General features: G+C 39.3%; 1 protein-coding gene across 43 annotated transcripts in view; it reads left to right on the top strand.

Moving 5' to 3' along the window:
* The window catches only part of UTY (ubiquitously transcribed tetratricopeptide repeat containing, Y-linked), a 249,115-nt gene that overhangs the window by 138,468 nt on the left and 89,375 nt on the right, over positions 1 to 21,272 (top strand). For all 43 annotated transcript variants that reach the window (XM_063804975.1, XM_063804974.1, XM_063804973.1 and 40 more), the window contains 3 exon segments: positions 8,861 to 9,633; positions 18,859 to 18,988; positions 20,498 to 20,603. In XM_063804975.1, coding sequence (XP_063661045.1) covers positions 8,861 to 9,633; positions 18,859 to 18,988; positions 20,498 to 20,603 — 1,009 coding nt within the window.

Here is a 21,272-nt window from a genome sequence, read left to right as displayed (position 1 = left end):
GTGATGAACCCAAGGTGCGATACCTGCAACTAACAGCAGTGGGGGTAGACAAGATCACAATATGGGGACCATCCCATAAAGGCCCTAACGTGGTTGGGTTCCATTGTTTGACCCAGACAGAGTGTCCAGGTTGGAAGGGATGTACTGCATCTATGAGACTAACAGGTATTCTTTCTCTTACCCACCTTTGTATTTCCTGCATGGCCTCACCTAAGGCTTGCATTTGCCTTCTTAAGGTTAATCCCCCAATTTCTTTTAAATCCCCTTTTATCTGAGTTATGATTGTGGGTGGTGAGCCAAACACCATCTCATAGGGTGAATACCCAGTTAATTTAGTAGGGTGCCCCTGACTCACAGAAGGACCATGGGCAGCTCCTGATTTCACCTTAGATAAGTTTCCTGGCAAAACTTCTTTAACAGCTGTTTGAGTGTCTCCTTCATTCTTTCAACTTTTACAGAACTCGGTGGGCAAAAAGCTGTATGCAGATTCCATTTGATTTTTAACATCTGTGTTAGTTGTTGTACTATCTGCCACAAATGCTGGGCCATTGTCTGATTCTAAAGTTAGAGGCAGTCCAAATCTAGGAATAATGTACTTTAGTAAGATTCTGGTTACTTCCCGAGCTTTCTCTGTCCTGGTGGGAAATGCCTTGACCCATCTTGAGAAAGTGCAGACAAACACTAGCATGTACCGGCAGCCTCCAGCTTGAGGCAGCTCGATAAAGTCCACAGGCAGGTTTTCACAGGGTGTAGTCCAGTTTCTTGAATCCCTGGGGGCCATGTTGGCCCCTGCCATGGATTATTTTGGGTACAAGTTCAACATTGCTCACAAATGGCTCAAGTGATGGCAGTTAGGCGCAGCACATAGAAATGCCATCCAACAAGAGTCTCTAATGCGGTTTTTCCCATATGTGTTCCTTGATGAAACTGCTTTATGAACTGGGTGGCTATTGCTTCTGGGATGGCAAGCCTCCCATCTGAGAACTTTCACCAACGTTCTTTCTGTTAACTTCCACTCTCCTGCTCAAACCAGGTCTTTTCATTAGAGGAGTAGTTAGCGGGTTCTGTAAGGGGAAGCTCTAGTAAGGGCATGGTAAGGGTTTGCCCTTCCTTCTTAGTTACCTCCATCATTGCAACTCTTTTGGCTTCTCTGTCTGCCTTCCTGTTTCCTCTAGCCTCATCACCTCCTGCCATTTGATGCCCTTTGCAATGGATGACTGCTACGTCTTTTGGAGCTCTTTCAGAGCAGCTTCTAAGAGCAGCTCTATTTCCTTTTTATTTTTGACTTCCTTTCCTTCAGTAGTTAATAATCCTCTTTCCTTACATATGGCTCCATGGGAATGCAAAGTGGCAAAAGCATACCTTGGGTCAGTATAGATGTTTACTGACTTTCCTTTGGCCACGAGCGATGCTCTAGTGAGGGCTGTTAGCTCAACTCTTTGGGCTGAAGTTCCGACCAGCAGAGGGCAGGCTTCAGCCACTAGATTCAATGCCTCACCGTATATCTAGCCCTTCTGACACCTTCAGATATGAAGCTACTTCATATCTGAAGTATCATATCTGCTTCATATCTGAAGCTGCTTCATATCTGAAGTATCATATCAGTAAAGTATTCCACATCTGGATTTTTTAAGGGCTGGTCCTTTAAGTCTTTTCGGCTTGAGAAAACCTCATCTACCATTTCCACACAACAGTGATACCCTGGGCAACACAACGGGGGCTTTCTGTGCTCTGCCCATTCTTTTGGCAGCAGTGTGCGTGGATCTAGAGTATTCAGAGTCACCAAGGTTATGTAGGGGTTTTCACACAAAAGTTCTTGATATCTTAACATCCTAGGGTTAGAAAGCCAGCCATGCCCCCTCTGCCCCATCAGGGTGACGATCGTATGGGGCACCTGAATTATCAACCTCTGTCCAAATGTGAGCTTGTTAGCATCTTCTGCTAACAGGGCAGTGGCTGCCACTGCCTTGAAACAGGGAGGCCATCCCATAGCCACCAAGTCTAGTCGCTTGGACAAACATGCCATGGGCCAATACCATGACCCTAGTGTTTGTACCAAGACTCCTATAGATATTCCTTTTCTTTCATAGATATACACGTAAAAAGGCTTTGTCATGTCTGGCAGTCCTAATGCCAGGGCGTGGATCAAAGCCTTCTTGATTTCCTTGAAGGCCATGTCCTGCTCTTTTCTCCACAGGAGGGGTTCTTTTCCGCCACTTTGGTAGCCTCATACAGTGGTTTTGCTAAGAGCAAGTAATATGGAATCCAAATGCAACAGAAACCAGCTGCCCGTTTAAACTTCCACACTTGTCTAGCGTCAGGTCAAGGAATGCCACAAACAGTCTCTTTTCGCCCACGTCCACACTCAAGCTGTCCTTGAGAGAGGTTAAAGCCAAGATACCTTGCTTTTTGGCCACAGATTTGTGCCTTTTCCTTAGAGACCTTATAGCCAGCCTCCCACAGAACATCAAGGAGGCTTTTCTGTACCTTGAAAGCACTGTTTTGTAGGTGCATAAATCATCTATGTACTGCAACAGGACACAGCGGCCACTTCGTGGCATGAAAGCCTTCAGGTCTGAGACAAGTGTGTCTTCAAAAATGGTTGGGGAGTTTTAAAATCCTTGGGAGAGTTTGGTCCAAGTATACTGTGATGAGCCCCACTCAAAGGCAAAGATGCCCTGGCTTTCAGGAGCTAGTCAGATGCAGAAGAATTCATCCTTTATATCTGAGCACGTAAACCAAGCAGTGTCAGCAGGAATTCGCCCAAGCAGTGTGTATGGGTTGGGCACAATGGCATGTGATGTAGCTGCAAGTTTATATATGGCCTGCAAATCCCGTACCGTCTGGTAATCTCCAGAGGGCTTTAATACCAGTAGTAATGGAGTGTTTCAAGAAGAGGCACATCTTTCTATTATCCAGATTTAAGGAGCTGAACTGTATCCTTTGTAATCCCATGGGTGGCTTTGCTAGGATGGGATGCTGACCGATTCGCACTGGTGTCCTGCAGCAGTTCCACCACTGTGGGGTCCTGATTTATGGCTAGCTCTGGGGATTATCTTCTGCCCACACCCCTGGCAGCCTGAGAAATAATTCCTTATACATTGCCTCATTTTCCCACTGGCAAAATCCATCTTTACAAATTTTGCATCTCTCATAGTCTCCATTCCTCTGTTGTGGGGATGGTAAGGGTCATTATCATGGCTTTTCTTTGACCTAGGTTTAAAGTCATGTCCCCTTCTCAGGTAAAGGAGATTTGTGCTTGCAATTTCTGGAGCAAGTCTCTTCCTAACAAGGGCACCAGACTATTTGGCAAATATAAAAATTCATTTTGGACTTCCTGTCCTCCAGTCACACATCTTTTAGATTTGAATTAAGGCCTCTTTTCTGTTACTCCTGCAGCCCCATTTATATTGACATAATTTTTAGACAGTGGTCCAACTGCTTGAGTTCCTACCGAATGCTCCACACCAGTATCGACTACAAAGTCCATTTTCCGGCCCCCTACCTCCATTGAGACCGTAGGTTCCTCAGGGCCTAATGAAATGGAGCGTGGTCTGTCTCAGTTCTCATAATCATTGATTCCTGCCAGTCTAATTAAATCCGTGTCTGACTTGTGAACCCCTTGACCGTCAGCAGGGGGTTCTGGCCAGCCATTTTGTCCCTGATTGTTGCCTTTATACTTTTCTCTTTCTGGGTATTCATTCTCCAGTGTACCATCTGCTTGCATCTCGCACATTGATCTCTCTCAAGCCTAGGTCGGCCCTCTTGTCCTGGCTTAGCTTCCTGGTTTTGCCTTGCTTGTCCTCCACCACAGCCATGTCCTCTCACAAAACTAGTTTCTCCTCCAACTAAGGCCACCGCCAGCAAGTCTACCTTTTCCTTAGCTCTGCATCTAGCTTTTCTCTTGGCCTCCTCATCCTGATTTAGAAACACCTTAGTAGCCGCTTGGATAAGCTGGATAATATTCATGCCTTCAAAACCTAACTTCTGAAGCTTTTGCTTTATGTCTCCTTGTGCCTGACTTAAAAATGCTGCATTAACCATACACTGATTACCTGAAGCCTCTGGGTCAAATGGCGTGTAAAATTGCTAAGCCTTGCAGAGCCTCTCATAAAATTCACTTGGACTTTCATCTGGCTCTGGAGGACCTCTGAGACCTTTTTGATATTGGTGGCCTTTTCCCCTCCAGCCTTTATTCCATTTAGGAGTGTCTTTCGATACTGTTGCAAACTTTGTAGCCTTTGAGCCTGGTTAGGGTCTCAGTCTGGGTCAGCCTCTATCGGGAGTGCTTATGCATACAGCCTGATATCTCCTGTGCCTGTGGTCGCATTGTTCTCCAGCCACTGGAGAGCGGCTTGTATAACTACGGCGCTCTTCTGTATTAAATAATGACAGAAGAAGTTTGCAATCAGCCCAGGTAGGATTGTAAGTTAGGAAAATAGACTGCATTAGATCTATAAGAGCCTGAGGCTTCTTTGTATGGGAAGGAGTAGGTTGTCTCCAATTTAAGAGATCAGTAGTAGAGAAGGGCTGATAAATGAAGAGCTGTTCGCCCCCTTGGACTTCATTCTGTGCAGTTAAATAAACTTGTCCCCGTGTTTCTTGAAGGGGTGTCTGCATTGCTTGGGCATGGCCTGACCTAAGGTGGCCGACCTCATCCCCCTGGAGTTTCTCCCTTGGCTTTTCAGGCAAGGACTGTCGTTCCTCTCTGTGTGGTGTTGTCTGAGGGGTGCTTTTCTTCTGAGTCTGAATCTCCGGAGGCGGCCAGGGCAGCATCCTTCCTGTCTAAGCCCTCTTTGCCAGGGATGGATAAATTGGTGCATGGGGGGGTGGACTTTCTAACTTTTCATTTGGGGCCTGTAGGACAGGTTTTTTCTGCTTTTCCTGTGACTCCTTTTCTTTTTCTGATGCCTTGCAGTCTCTTCCTATGGTTCCTGGTTTTGTCCGGGCCATTAGAGTCTTACAATAGGTCCCAAAGCAGGCCTGCAGCCACTTAGTGTGACTTTGAATTACACTTAGCCAGGAGTTAATATACGAAAACTGATCCGGGTACCCAGGCTGTTCTCCAGCCCCATGACTATCCAGAACACTCAGCCAATTATTTCCGTGTCTATTGTCCCTTTGGCTGGCCACCCTACATTAAAAGACGGCCAATCTGTCTCACAAAGGGTTCTCTGTTTCTGTGGAGTTAGTTTAACCCTATAATCACCATTAAAACTTTTTTTAAAGTTTTTCAGCATGCACTCCAGTGGAGTAGGCTTTGACATTTTTCCTCCCACTTCCCCACTCACAGCACACTTTCACTTTTGCATCCACCAGTCCAGATCCTGTTATGGGAGGTTTGGACACTGCTTAGCCAGGAGCGTACCTTAATTCCTGTCACAGCTCACTGCAGCCGTGGAACTGGTCCTATGGGCCATATGCAGTGTCCTAGGTCTGGTTTTTCTCACACTTGCCTCAGAGCACACAGTCCATGCTAAGAGATCTGTGCTTCACCACATCACGCCCTGTGTTGGTTTCTCCCGAGACCGTCTCTTTCACACACTTTCACACACCTCCCGCATTCCTGAGTTTTCCTTTCTGACCAACTTGTGAGCCCCACCCACATCTGGTATCAGTTAGGGCGTGAGTTTCATCTGGGTCAATGGGGCCTCTCCTGATGGTCCCAGCCCCCTTGGGTCAGACTAGTCATCACGCCCTGGGAGGTAATCCGGCTGCCTTTCCATCCTTATGGGACAGGTCTTGCCTTATGGCCCAATCCTTAGCGCGGTTTAGATGTCTGTGCACTGCTTCCGTGACTGTCCTGCAACACTTTCTACCTGTTCCATTTGCGCTGTCAGGGGAAGTCTCTGGAACATGGGAGGGCCATTCTCCTTCTGGGCTGAAACTCTCCTGGTGGTGCTAAGGACCCCAGGGCTCTAGCCCACAGGCAAAGGAGGTAGAAAATCTGCCATCTCCAATCCTAGACAAAGCCCCCAGAACTGTTGCAGGACAATCAAAGACTGGAGAGACCGAAAAAGGTTCAGGACAGTCTGTTAAGGTTATCACTGGCTCAGCCAGACATATGTCCAAAAAGCCTGAGCCCCAAACAAAGGGTTTTTCCTACCTTTAAACATCTAAAGGCAGGAACTGTGTGATGCGGGAAGCAAGTTACAGAAGTGAGAAGCTAACGCTGTTAATCAAGCATTACAACATTTCTTACATCTTGAGAAAAACATATCTTGCAGCCTAAACTTACTGGTCTTGTGACCCTGCAGCCACAAGACCCTGCAGCCGTGCTAGGGAAGTAAGCAGGAACTTGCTGGGCCTGTAATAAACTTTGAGGAATGTGGAGTTGGGGAGTATAGATAAGGTCCACTGATCACAAAGAGAAGACAGGCTGTAAATGTTCTCTTTTAACTTGAGCGTGAGGGGGGTGGTCACACTTTGCAGCAACTTCAAGAGGATTTTAAAGTTTCCATTACTACTACTATTAGGTTATAGTTGATTCCTTCTTCACTCAATGTTTTGTGAAGGTGCTCTGTAGATAGGATTAACATTTATGGCCAGGTGCAGTGGCTCATGTCTTTAATCACAGCACTTTGGGAGGCCAAGGCAGGTGGATTACTCGAGGTTAGGAGTTTGAGACAAGCCTGGCCAACATGATGAAACCCCGTTCTTTTTTTTTTTTTTTTTTTTTTCCATTTTTGAAACAGAGTCTTGCTCCATCACCCAGGCTGGAGTGGAGTGGAGTGGCGTGATCTTGGCTCACTGCAACCTCTGTCTCCTGGGTTCAAGCAGTTCTCCAGCCTCAGACTCCCAAGTAGCTGGGACTACAGGCACACACCACCTTGCCCAGCTAATTTTTGTATTTTTATTAGAGACAGGTTTTCGCCATGTTAGCCAGGCTGGTCTCAAACTCCTGACCTCAGGTGATCTGCCTGCCTCAGCCACCCAAAGTGGCTGAGATTACAGGCATGAGCCACCACGCCCAGCCATGAAACCCCGTTTCTACTAAAAAAAGAAAATAATTAGCCAGGCCAGTTGGCACATGCCTGTAGTCCCAGCTACTTGGCAGGCTGAGGCACAAGGGTCACTTGAACCTGGCAGGTGGAGGTTGCAGTGAGCCAAGATCACACCGCTGCACTCCAGCCTGAGCAGCAAAGCAACACTGTATCTCAAAAAAAAAAAAAAAAAAAAGGATTAACATAATTAACTGACTTTATAGAGATTACCCGTTATAATCTATTTGGTATCATATTATATTTTATAATAGAATTTTTATGGCTCTGTCTCATACATTTAATTGAGTCATTTTGAGTTAATTTTTGTACATTGTGTGAGAATATCCATTTTGCGTAAGGATATTTGATTATTCCAGCATCATTTGTATAAAAGTCTTATTCTTCCCATCTTGGCAACTGTGTCAACAATTAGTTCGTAATCTATGTGTGGATGTATTTATAGACTCTTTTGTCCTACTCCTGTATATAGTTTTTCTTACACCAATTCTACACAGCCTTGGTCACTATAATTTTATAGTAAGTTTTAAAAATAGGTAAATGTAACTCCACCTTTTTGTTATTTGTCTCTATTCTAATAGCATGGTATTACATTGCTTGATTTTCACATGCAAACCTACTGGCTTTCTGAGATAAATCCTCATTTGTCTTGGTGCATAATTATTATATATTGCTGGGTTTGACATGCTAATGTGTTCTTAAGGATCCTGTTGTCTATATTCAAGGGAGATGTTTTTTTCAGTGATATATTTTACTGGCTTTCACTGGTGTTAGAGTATAACTGGCTTTCTGAAATGACTTAGTGAAGGTCTGTCCTGCTGTATATCCTGAAAAGATTTTTGTTAAGATTAGTATAATTTCTTCCTAAAATGTTGTTTGTAGGATCTCTGGTGGTATAATCTCTTTTCTTTCTACTTTGCCAAGTTTATATATACTGTTATGATATATTTAGCTGAAGGATTTTTTTAAGTGATGTCCATCCTTTCGAAGACCAGTTGTATATATTTTTTAACAAATTTTTTCCATTGGTTTTGTGTTTTCTATTTCAGTAATTTTTTTTCCTTCTTACCTGTGTTATTTATTCCCTTGTATTTATTTTTGGTTTGATACTCTCTTCACAACATCTTAAATTGGTATTTTATCTTTTTGATCTTAGACCTTTATTCTTTGATAACCTAAGTGCTTGAAGCTATAAAACCTTCTATGTATTGCATTAAACTAAATTTTGATATGGTATGCTTTTATTTTTATGAAGTTCAAAGAATTCTCTAATTTATTTTGTCATTTCTTAACTTGGCCCATAGGAAATTTAGATTTCTGTTTAGTTTTCACACATTTGGGTATTTATAGGACTTTATCTTTTTGATATTTGATGTAATTCTTTTTCAGAAAACATACTTTCTATGATTTCAGTTCTTTTAGTTTTATTGAGACTTTTTTTGCATAGTCTGTGGCTTATTGTGAATGATATTCCCTGTAATAAATATACTTCATGTATTAAGTATAATAACCATACTTGTTTTTCCACATCTAAATTTTGAGATACACTTTTATTCAGCTAAAAATGTATGTCAGAATTAAACAATTTAAACTTTTAAAAGCCTAATGTGAAGAAAATTGTTCACATATTAGTAAATCAAATTAAGCAGGCAGGTTAGATCATTTTCTCTAAAAATACTAACCACTTTAATCTGTTGATTATGGGAACTTTTAAATGATTTTGAGATTTGGCTTCAATTATGTTACACAAAATTTAGTTTATTTATGGTGGCTTTGCGTTTAACATTTTAATCCTCAAGAGTTTTCTGTATATGCATTTCAGCTCCCATGATATTAAATTTCATTTTTTTTTTTTTTAGGGGCTTCATAAAAGTCAGAGTTCATGTTTGTCAGGACCTAATGAAGAACAACCTCTGTTTTCCACTGGGTCAGCCCAGTATCACCAGGCAACTAGCACTGGTATTAAAAAGTCGAATGAACATCTCACTCTGCCTAGTAATTCAGTACCACAGGGGGATGCTGACAGTCACCTCTCCTCTCATACTGCTACCTCAGGTGGACAACAAGGCATTATGTTTACCAAAGAGAGCAAGCCTTCAAAAAATAGATCCTTGGTGCCTGAAACAAGCAGGCATACTGGAGACCCATCTAATGGCTGTGCTGATGTCAAGGGACTTTCTAATCATGTTCATCAGTTGATAGCAGATGCTGTTTCCAGTCCTAACCATGGAGATTCACCAAATTTATTAATTGCAGACAATCCTCAGCTCTCTGCTTTGTTGATTGGAAAAGCCAATGGCAATGTGGGTACTGGAACCTGTGACAAAGTGAATAATATTCACCCAGCTGTTCATACAAAGACTGATCATTCTGTTGCCTCTTCACCCTCTTCAGCCATTTCCACAGCAACACCTTCTCCTAAATCCACTGAGCAGAGAAGCATAAACAGTGTTACCAGCCTTAACAGTCCTCACAGTGGATTACACACAGTCAATGGAGAGGGGCTGGGGAACTCACAGAGCTCTACAAAAGTAGACCTGCCTTTAGTTAGCCACAGATCTACTTCTCAGATCATACCATCAATGTCAGTGTCTATATGCCCCAGTTCAACAGAAGTTCTGAAAGCATGCAGGTTAGTGTGGGAAAATTCTTCACAAAATGAAAATGGTCAACTACTGGCCAGATGAGACAACTAAAATGTGATGTGATATGTTAAGAAATGTAACATGCTCAAAAGATTTATAGAGTCACTCATATAAAACAACATTTTTTTTGTTGTTTTATATGTTTAAATTTGTCATAAGGAAATTTATGATGTTGAAAGTTGTGGGTTTTTTTTTTTTTCCTTTACTTTAGGTTCTAGTATACATGTGCAGAATGTGCAGGTTTGTTACATAGGTACACATGTGCCATGGTGGTTTGCCTCACATATCAACCCGTAATCTAGGTTTTAAGTCCTGCATGCATTAGGTATTTGTCCTAATGCTCTGCCTCCCCTTGCCCCCAGCCTTTGACAGGCCCTGGTGTGTAATGTTACCCTCCCTATGTGCATGTGTTCTCATTGTTCAACTCCCACTTAGGACTGTAAACAATGCGGTGTTTGTTTTCTGTTGCTGTGTTAGTTTGCTGAGAATGATGGCTTCAGGCTTCATCCGTGTCTCCACAAAGGACATGAACTCATGCTATTTATGGCTGCATAGTATTCCATGGTGTATATGTGCCACATTTTCCTTATCCAGTCTATCACTGATGGGCATTTGAGTTGCTTCCAAGTCTTTGCTATTGTAAATAGCCCTGCAATAATATGTGCATGTGTCTTTATAGTAGAATGACTTATAATCCTTTGGGTATATACCCAGTAATAGGATGGCTGGGTCAAATGGTATTTCTGGTTCTAGATCCTTGAGGAATCGCCACACTGTCTTCCACAATGGTTGAACTAGTTTACATTCCCACCAAGAGTGTAAAAGCATACTATTTCTCCACAGCCTCGCCAGCATCTGTTGTTCCTGACTTCTTAATGATCATCATTCCTACTGTTGTGATATGGTATCTCACTGTGGTTTTGATGTGCGTTTCTCTAATGACCAGTGATGATGAGCTTCTTTTCATGTTTGTTGGCAGCATGAATATCTTCTTTAGAGAAGTTTCTGTTCATATCCTTTGCCAAATTTTGATGGAGCTTTTTGTTTTTTTCTTATAAATTTGTTTTAAGTTTGTTGTGAGAAGTGTTCATACCTTTTGCCCACATTTTGATGAGGCTGTTCTTTCTTGTAAATGAGTTTACGTTCCTTGTAGTCTCTGGATGTTAGACCTTGGTCAGATGGAAAGATGGCAGAAATTTTCTCTCATTCCGTAGGTTGCCTGTTCACTCCGATAATAGTTTCTTTTGCTGTGTGTTGGGGTCCAGCCTCATCACCACCTGTGGGTACCTGAAGTTCAATGGTGACAAAGAAATGAGAAGAGACAAGAGTTCATAAAGGTGGGAGCCAGGGGGCCAGTGCAAAATGTGGAGGCGCAAAGGCTTAGAGCTCTGGTCTCCACACTGTGAGTACAATCACTTAGATCTAAGAAGCAGACGTTCAGGGCAAAATGGTGAAAGGGAGGCAGTGCGTCATACACATAATCTTATAGCAGTGGCAGTTTAAGTGAATCTCTTTTGTGCTCAATCAGCATATCTTTAACTTACTGAAGAGCAGCTGGTGGGAGCAGGCTGAACTAGGAGGCTGCATGTCCAGCCACATTCCCGTGCTTCAAAGGAGTGTCTTTCTCCTTTAACACAGTGTTTCTAGGTAAGAGAGCAGGTCTTGCTCAGAGCATGGGAACATAATGGTGATAAGAAGGCTTTCCTCCTCAGAGCCCTTTTATGGCTTTCCACAACTTATTGTCCCATATTTTTATGGCCAGTTCATACAGGCACTCCATAAGCCTTTCCCCCAACAGCTATGCAGAAGCTGTTTAGTTTAATTAGATCCCATTTGTCAATTTTGGCTTTTGTTGCATTTGCTTTTGATGTTTTAGTCATGAAGTCTTTGCCCATGCCTATGTCCTGAAAGGTATTGCCTAGTTTTTCTTCTAGGGTTTTTATGCTTTTAGGTTTTACATTTAAGTTTTAATCCATCTTGAGTTAATTTTTGTATAAGTTGTAAGGAAGGGGTACAGTTTCTGTTTGCTCCATATGGCTAGCCAGTTTTTCCAACACCATTTATTAAATAGGGAATACCTTCCCCATTGCTTGTTTTTGACAGGGTGTCAAAGATCAGATGGTTGTAGATGTGTGGTGTTTTTTCTGAGGCCTCTGTTTTGTTTCATTGGTCTATATATCTATTTTGGTACCGGTACTGTGCTTTCATTACTGTAGCCTGGTAGTATAGTTTGAAGTCAGGTAGTGCAATGCCCCCAGGTTTGTTCTTTTTGCTTAGGATTGTCTTAGTTATATGAGCTCTTTTTTTAATTCCATATGAAATTTAAAGTGGTTTTATCTAATTTGGTGAAGAAAGTCAATGGTAGCTTTATGGGTACAGCATTGAATCTATAAATTACTTTGGGCAGGTCATTTTTACTATATTGGTTCTTCCTATCCATGAGCATGGTATGTTTTTCCATTTGTTTGTGTCCTCTCTTATTTCCTGGACCACTGGTTTGTAGTTCTCCTTGAAGTGGTACTCATAAGTTGTATTCATAGGTATTTAATTCTCTGTAGCAATTGTGAATGCGAGTTCATGCATGGTTTGGCTCTTTTTGTCTATTATTGGTGTATAGGAATGCTTGTGATTTTTGCACATGGATTTTGTATCCTGAGACTTTGCTGAAGTTGCTTATCAGCTTATAAGCAGTTTTGGGGCTGAGATGATGGGGTTTTCTAAATATACAATCATGTCATCTGCAAACAGAGACAATTTGACTTCCTCTCTTCCTATATGAATACCCTTTATTTCCTTCTCTTGCCTGATTGCCCTGGCCACAACTTTGAATACTATGTTGAATAGGTATGGTGAGAGAGGGCATCCTTGTCTTGTAGTGGTTTTCAAAGGGAGTGCTTCTAGCTTTTGCACATTCCATATGATATTGGCTATGGGTTTGCCATAAATAGCTCTTATTGAGACATGTCCCATCAATACCTAGTTTATTGAGAATTTTTAGGATGAAGGGATGTTGAATTTTATTAAAGCCTTTTTTGCATATCTTGAAATAATCATGTGGGTTTTATCATAGATTCTGTTTATGTGATGGATTACGTTTATTGATTTGTGTTATGTTGAACCAGGCTTTCATCCCAGGAATGAAGCCAACTTGATTGTGGTGGATAAGCTTTTTGATGTGCTGCTGGATTCGGTTTGCCTGTATTGAAGATTTCTTCATCAATGTTCATCAGGGATATTGGCCGGATTTGTTTTGTGTTTTTCTTGTATCTCTGCCAGGTTTTGGTATTAGGATGATGCTGTCCTCATAAAGTGAGTTAGGGAGGAGTCCCTATTTTTTTATTGTGTGAAATAGTTTCAGAAGGAATAGTACCAGCTCCTTTTTGTACATCTGGTAGAATTTGGCTGTGAATCCTGGCCCTTGGCCTTTTTTGATTGGTAGGCTATTTATCACAGCCTCAATTTCAGAATTTGTTATTGTTACATTTAGAGATTGGAATTCTGCTGGTTTAGTTTTGAGAGACTGTATGTCTCCAGGAATTTATCCATTTCTTCAAAATTATCCTGAAGTGCTTTTTCCATCTTGGTTCCATTCTTTCCATCAATTCCAGGTACATCAGTCAATCATAGGTTTGGTCTTTTCACATAGTCCCGTTTTTTTTTTTGAGGCTTTGTTCATTCCTTTTTATTCTTTTTTATCTAATAATGTCTTCACTCCTATTTCAGCAAGTTGATCTTCAATCTCTGATATCTTTCTTTCAATTGATCAGTTCAGCTGTTGATTCTTCTGTATGTTTCACAAAGTTCTTATGCTGTGTTTTTCAGCTCCATCAGGTCATTTATGTTCCTCTCTAAACTGGTTATTCTAGTTAGCATTTCCTGTAATCTTTTATCAAGGTTCTTTAACTCCTTTAGCTCAGATGAGTTTGTTATTAACCACCTTCTAAAACCTACTTCTGTCAAATTGTCCGTCTCATTTTCTATCCAGTTCTGTGCCCTTGCTGGAGAAGAGTTGCGATCCTTTGGATAGAACAGGCATGCTGGTTTTTAGAATTTTCAGCATTTTTGCACTGGTTTTTCCTCATCTTCGTGGATTTATCTGCCTTTGATCTTTGAGGCTGATGACCTTTGGGTGGGGCTTTTGTGTGGAGGTCCTTTTTATTGATGACGTTCTTGCTCTTTGTTGTTTTTTCTTCTAACAGGCCCATCTTCTGCAGTGTTCTGGAGATTCACTCCAGACCCTTTTTGCCTAGGTATCAGGTGCAGGCTGCAGAACAGCAAAGATTGCTGCCTTTGTCCCAGAGGGGCACTGGCTTGATGCCAGCTGGATCAGTCCTGTGTGAGGTCTCTCCCAGTCAGGAGGCATAGGTGTCAGGGCCTCACCTGAGGAGGCAGTTTGTCCTATAGCAGTGCTTAAGCCTTGTGCTGAGAGAATCCTTTTTATCAGGATCAACTGCTCTCTTCAGAGCTGTCAGACATGAAAGTTTAAGCCCGTTGAAGCTGTGCCCACAGCCACCCCTTCCCCCGGGTGTTCTGTCCCAGGGAGATGAGAGTTTTATCTGAAAGCCCCTGAGTGGGGCAGCTGCCTCTCTTTCAGAGATGCCCTACCCAGTGAGGAGGAATCTTGAGAGGCAGTCTGGCCCCAGCCTCTTGGCTGCGCTGTGATGAATTCCACCCAATCCAAACCGCCTGGCCTACTTAGCATTGCCAAAGGGAAAACTGCCTGCTGAAGCCCAGGAAAGCAGATGCCTCTCCCTGTACCAAGCTTAGTCATTCCCAGGTTGACTTAAGACTGCTGTGCTGGCAGTGAGAATTTCAAGCCAGTAGATCTTAGTTTGCTGGGCATTGCTGAGTGAGACCACTTGGCTGCCTGGCTTCAGCTCCTTTTCCAGTGGAGGGAACGGTTCTGTTTCTCTTGGGTTTTGGGCACCAGTGGGGTGCAAAGAAAGCTCCTGCAACTAGCTCCGTGTCTGCCCAAACAGCCGCTCAGTTTTGTGCTTGAAACCCAGGACCCTTGTGGTATAGGCACACGAGGGAATCTCCTCATCTGCGGATTGCAAAAACTGGTAAAATTATAATATCTGGGCCAGATAGCACAGTCCCTCATGGCTTCCCTTGGCTGAGGGAGGGAGGTCCCTGGGCTCTTTGCACTTCCTGAGTGGGGTGGTGCCCCCACCCTGCTTCTGTTTGCCCTCTGTGGGCTGCACCCACTGTCTTACCAGTCCCAGTGAGATGAACTGGGTACCTCAGTTGGAAATGCAGAAATCACCCTCTTTCTGTGTTGGTCTCGCTGGGAGCTGCCGACTGGAGCTGTTCCTATTCAGCCATTGTGGAAACACTGTGGTTTTATCTTATCACTGTATTAGATATGGAAAGCATTTTTCTGTGAACTGGTTTATCTGCGAGATTATGTCTTTTTCTAGTGTTACAAACCTTTATTGGTTATTAGGATCATCAATTTCTCTGTGATAAACCTCATTCTGGGAATTTAAAGACAATAAGGGAAGTCCTCACATAGGGAACAGCAAAGCCTGGAATATCCTATTGTTTGTTTCCTTTTTAGTTAGAGCTGTAGAATGTTAAGAGTAGAAATAGGCCTTACTGATTATTAAGGCTAGTCTTTGCTTACATTTTAGAAAACATTTTGTCAGACTCTAGAAGTTACATAGTTTCCAGGAGAGACAGGAAATGCAGGGAGAATGCAGGCAGTCTGGTAAGACTTGCTATATTGTGCTACTGTTTTAAGCAATTGGGGTTCACATGTTTGTTTAAAAATTGGTTTTCATTCCCTTCCCTCAAAAAAGAATCAGGAACACTTTCTTTGATATTAAGCCAACACATTGATTACCTCAAAGAGCCTAATCCACCTTTTTTAAAAAACAGCTTTATTGAGATATAATTCACATACTATACGGTTTGGTCATGTAGTGTTTACAGTTCATTTGGTTTTAGCAGACTACCAGATGTGTGCAATCATTATCACAGTCAGTTTTACAGAGTTTGGACTGCCTCAAAGACAAACCTGACATAGACTTTAAACACAATAAAATTAAATCTTAATAAGTTATCTTAACTCTTATAAATGTTCTGTATAGAAGAGTATAAAATGTAAGTGAAAGTCATTTCGCATGCCTAAAACACATACTGTATTACTTCTATATTTTTAGTACCTAAACCTCGAAATTTTAACAATATATTGGTTTTATTAGATTCATAAAAGAGCTTTCTGAAATTAGATGCAAATTAACAGAAAATAAATACCCTATAACTAGACAATCTAAACATTATTTTTAATCTACTTTGGTCATTTTATTAAAAAGTTTTTAAACTTCAAATTTGAAAACAATTTTTGCCTCACAATTATATAACTCTTTTCCTCATACTGTGAGATCTTAAGATGTTACGTGTTTTTTCTCTATGACTGTATCTAAGCATTGATTAGACTCTCAGGCATTTAGATTATTTTATTAGAAACCATCGTGTGTCAGCCATTAAATGTATATTAACTGATCAGCGTCTAAGATGAAATCAAAATTTCTTGCTTGTATGTAATTTATGATTGCGACAACCTTGGGGAGCAGTAATGGAGTAGTGATAATTTTTTTGCAAAATAATAATTAAATAAATTGATATGTTTTATATTTCTTAATGGACTATAGATTTTAATCTTCTATCTCATTTTGAGGTGTATATAAACAATCACTTTATAGTAAAATGCGTTCTTAAAGAGTTATTTTTGGGTTAGACAAGGTAAAAGGACTTTACCTTACCAGAAATGGATAATTTTATTTTTAAAAGCTGTAAATAGTGTATCTTTAAAATATTGTAAGTATTTGTGGCTGAAACACTATTCCAATAAATGTAGCTTCCAATTTGCTAGTGAAGGTAACATAACAATAAGAAAATAGGAGAGAAATTAAGAAAGAAAAAGAAAACAATCACAGAAAGAAAGAGAATAAAAGGATGGATTCTAAAGTTGGGAATAAAATTATTCTGAGTTGCAGAGAAAAGGCCAGAATGAGAAATGATAGTTTCTATGTGCACACCAATTCAGTCAGTTGATAATAGCATCCATTCTGGGGAGAAAACTGAGATTCAAATAAATTAAGTGATATCATGTGTCAGTGATTGAATCATGACTCTTTTGCTCATGCCTCATCTTTTTCTTTCTTTTTTCAAATTTAGGTATCTATATTTTCCATTGCTTTAGCTTCCTATATATCCACTGTTTTTTCTTTTATAGACTGTAGAAATTACAACAGAATTCTACAGTAAATCCCAATTTCTTAGTCTTATTGTTTTGTTGTTGTTGTTGTTGTTGTTTTGTTTTGTTATGTTTTTCAGACAGTTTCGTTCTTGTCAGCCAGGCTGGAGTGCAATGGCACTGTCTCGGCTCACTGCAACCTCTGCCTCCCAGGTTCAAGTGATTTTCCCGCCTCAGCCTCCCATGTAGCTGGGATTGCAGGCCACCGCCACCACACCCACCTAATTTTGTATTTTTAGTAGAGATGGGGTTTCTACATCGTGGTCAGGCTGGTCCCAAACTCCCAACTTCAGGTCATCCGCCCACCTCTGCCTCCCAAAGTGCTGGGATTACGGGCGTGAGCCACCGCACCCTGCATAGTCTCTTTTTTTACGGAGGTGGTTGTTCAAATAATTTTTGATACTACAAGAAATTAACATAAAGAAATGTCTAGTACAATTAAATACTTCACCAAATTTAGTACAATTAAGTACTGGTATAGTGAGAATACTTGAATTGTCTCTTCACGAAGTATATTCTATGTGTTTAAAACAGAAATTCTAAGGAGTTTATGAATTAGGTTCAGTTCCATATTTAAGTTTAAAAGCTTAACATGTATCATCTATAACTAAACCTATGGGTCATTATGCTTTGTGGAGAGAGACTGAAATCTAGATACTACTTTAGAATGTAATAGGTAGTTAAATGTAAATGTTTAATAGATATTTGCACATTTTTTATTTAAAAAATAGAGAAGTCAAATTTCTAACCTAATTCATAACCTAAAAATGCATAAGACCTTTTTAGTTGTTTAAAAAGGTTATACACCCTAACGGCTGTTTACTATGACATCTTAAAAGTGTATATGTTGCATTTCAAAGTTTCATTTTTATTAGTCCAACCACAGAGGCATGACTTGAAAGTTTTTTTCTGTGTAGGAAAATAAAGCAAAACAAGCTTTTGCTTCAGCTTTTATTATTCTATATATTGAAATAAAAACATAATTGATTCTGAAATAAATGCGGTTACTGATGTAATGTATTTTTTACTTTCCAAAACAGAGTTTTCAGATTTTTGTCTGAAATATTAACATTTTTAAGAGCTCATTCCTTTGATATTTTAATGCATTGATTATTTTAGAATTTTAATAATTAGGTGAGACAGCTTGAATAATTTGAAAGGCTTACCAATTTTCTGAATTTGTTAAAATATTAAGGTTTAGGAATATACTTCTTATTTGCATACTGAAAGAAGAATTGGATTATGGAAGTAATTTTACCATATTTTAAGAATTTATATTAATAATTTAACAAATACTATACCTTTCATTAAAGGAAAAATCCAAATACTGTTAAGTAATGATTATGAACAGTGTGACAACACAGAGCAACTACACACTTCACTTAAAATTATAAGATGTGAAAGTTTAGTAAATGGAATCTCATTATTTGCTAATTCCACAGAAAACAAGTCTTGAGGATGAAACTAATGAGCTTTCTGGATTTGAAAGTTGTCACAATGGTATTCTAGAAATAATTACTAAGATGCAATGTCAGAAAGGAGATATACTATGATATTAAGGATACGTAAATCACTTCTTGATCAACTGTTTTATCATTTTATGGAGAACATTTAACGGTGGCACATGTTGGAGAGAAATTTGAGTTTATATTAATGTTTGATATGAGAAAGCAAATTGGAAAATGAATAACGAGGAATTTTGTCAACACTTTATGTACTCTGTAGTGTATTTTGTTTAGCTCATGCACTCTGTGTAGTATATTTTGTTTAGCTTTTATAACGCATCTGCTGAAATTTAATAGTCCTCAATTTTTTGTTTAATGGATCTGAATATCTTACACTGTTTGTATTTTAGTGAATGCCTTATGCCTGACTTTTAATTCAGATTTTCTTTTTTTTTAGTTTTAAAATAAATATGTAACTGATACATTTCTTCTGCTTCTTTTTAAAGGAATCCAGGTAAAAATGGCTTGTCTAATAGCTGCATTTTGTTAGATAAATGTCCACCTCCAAGACCACCAACTTCACCATACCCACCCTTGCCAAAGGACAAGTTGAATCCACCCACACCTAGTATTTACGTGAGTCCGCATTGAGTAACTTATAAATAAATCGAGAGTCTGAACTAATGTGTCTTTTAGAAAATTGATGTATTTTTTAAATCAAGCCACATTGCCTTAGGGAGCATAGACTTTACTCTCAAAGGTTTAATATTTTAGAAGAACATGTTTGTATTTCAGGGCACTTAACAAATGAATGCTCTTACTCAAAGTGCTGCCCACCAACCTGCTTTTGAAAATAAAATTCTATTGGAACATAACTATGCTTATTTATTTAGTTACTGTCTTTATGATTGCATTTGCAGTACATTGACAGAGTTTGCTAAAGAGACTAGGTTGCCCATAAAGCCAAAAATATTTATTATCTGGCCTTTGACAGAAAAGGTTCTTGACCACCAGGTATGCAAACAGATTTCGTCTAGAAAAATTAAGGTCTTCTCAAATATTGACTGGGATTATATGAGAGTAGCAAAAGATAATTGTTCCAGGGTAAGCTTTTAGTAAACATGGTTCTAAATCTGAATTCTGACACTGCTAGTTACGTATACCTGTTGAATGTTACATTTCTTTAATAAAGGAATTTTTTTCTAGCTTCATAAAAACTGGTTGAGGATATAAAAGTGATTATGAATACATGTTATTTAAAAGTTTTACATAAATACATGTGGGTATAAAATTTCCATTGGAATTTAAGTGACTTTTTTTACTATTTAGCAACGTAAGCATTTGATAAAGCTGCTGTGGCTTTCATCAAAATAATTTTTATGTATTTTTCCTTCTGAAGAGTTTGTGTCACCCAACTTTTTCATTCTCCTTCACAAGTTAAAGAATCTTAACCTAAAATATGAAGATACAGTAATTAGAATGATCTTGAAACAGATCTGTAAGAGAGGATTTTGGAGATATTGGCCTTTCTTTGGACAGATGTTCAATATTAATTTTTTACCTACTTGAACTTTATTGACGATGGTATTAGAAGAGTCATGGAGGAGAGACTAAAAGCCTTTCAGTTGAAACTTTGAGGCAATAAATACAAATTTAAGGTTTGCCTGTTGTGGTTTTTACTCTCTAAAAGTTTTTTTAATAGTTTATAAAACAGTTTGATTTTAAACTTGAAATGTCTCTTCTACCTGTTGTCTCATTTAAGAAGCAATAGAAGATAACTCAAAAAATATGCTTGGGAAATACTTTTGAACAACTCAACTAATTTAAAAGAATTTTATAAATCACTGTGGTATAAGAGATAGGTAACAGTTTTAAAGTGAATCAAATTTAAAACGTAATTTTTAAAAGAGAGGGTTTTTTTAGCTATTACCTCCACACTTTCCTGACAAGACAAATGATACAATACTGTAATATGTAGCAACATAATATCAAAGGTTAGGATGCACTGCAGATTTTTAATAGCCAGATTGATGGAAAAAAACTCACAAATTTGAAGTATTGTATTTAGTCATTTTATTAAAGGCACAAATCTGAGGTATGTTTTGTCATTTATCTGAGACCTAACAAAATATTTTGCTTTTACAGTTGGAAAATAAACGTGATGCTTTCTTTCCTCCATTACATCAATTTTGTACAAATCCAAAAAACCCTGTTACAGTAATACGTGGCCTTGCTGGAGCTCTTAAATTAGGTAAGCTTAAAACCAAGATTGAATATATATTTTACTATCTTTAAACTTTTATAACACTGACAGAAACTGACTGATTTTTTCCCCCAGCATTCTGAGTCTTTATTTTAATGTGTGTTATCTTTCTTTCTCACTCAATTTTATACCTCTTGTGCATGAGCAAGCATCTTTAGCACTGATGCAAGTGATAATACAGATATCATATACAGATATATACGGATAATAACAGATACACATTTAGCTCAGTAAACAGAGGAGTGACTTTGAATAGAATGGAGGCAGGTTTGCCCTAAGCAGTACCCAGTTTGACCTTTCCCTTTAGGACAGTGATTTCAGGTACCCAGGATATTTTCCTTTCACATTTCCCCTTTTTAAAAAAAAAAAAACTTTTGGAGAAAGCACTTGAAGAAAATGAGTCTCCGGTGTCAGGTTTTGTCTGATCTTTCATGCTAGGATGGTTTATTCCTATTATGAAAAATACTCAGCAATACTAGACTCTAGCAACAGGTTTACTATTGTTTTTGAAACATAATATTGTGGTGGATTTTTATTTTAGATTTAAATTTGGTATCATTATCCAACATACAATATTTAGGTTACATAGTTGAAGAAGTTCTGAGTATTAAATATAAGTAAAATTAGATTATGTTTATAAATGTTGCCACCCTCTAC

This window comes from Pan troglodytes, chromosome Y (genome assembly GCF_028858775.2).
Source record: "Pan troglodytes isolate AG18354 chromosome Y, NHGRI_mPanTro3-v2.0_pri, whole genome shotgun sequence".
Lineage (NCBI taxonomy): Eukaryota > Metazoa > Chordata > Mammalia > Primates > Hominidae > Pan > Pan troglodytes.
This window is presented reverse-complemented; position numbering and strand designations above follow the sequence as displayed.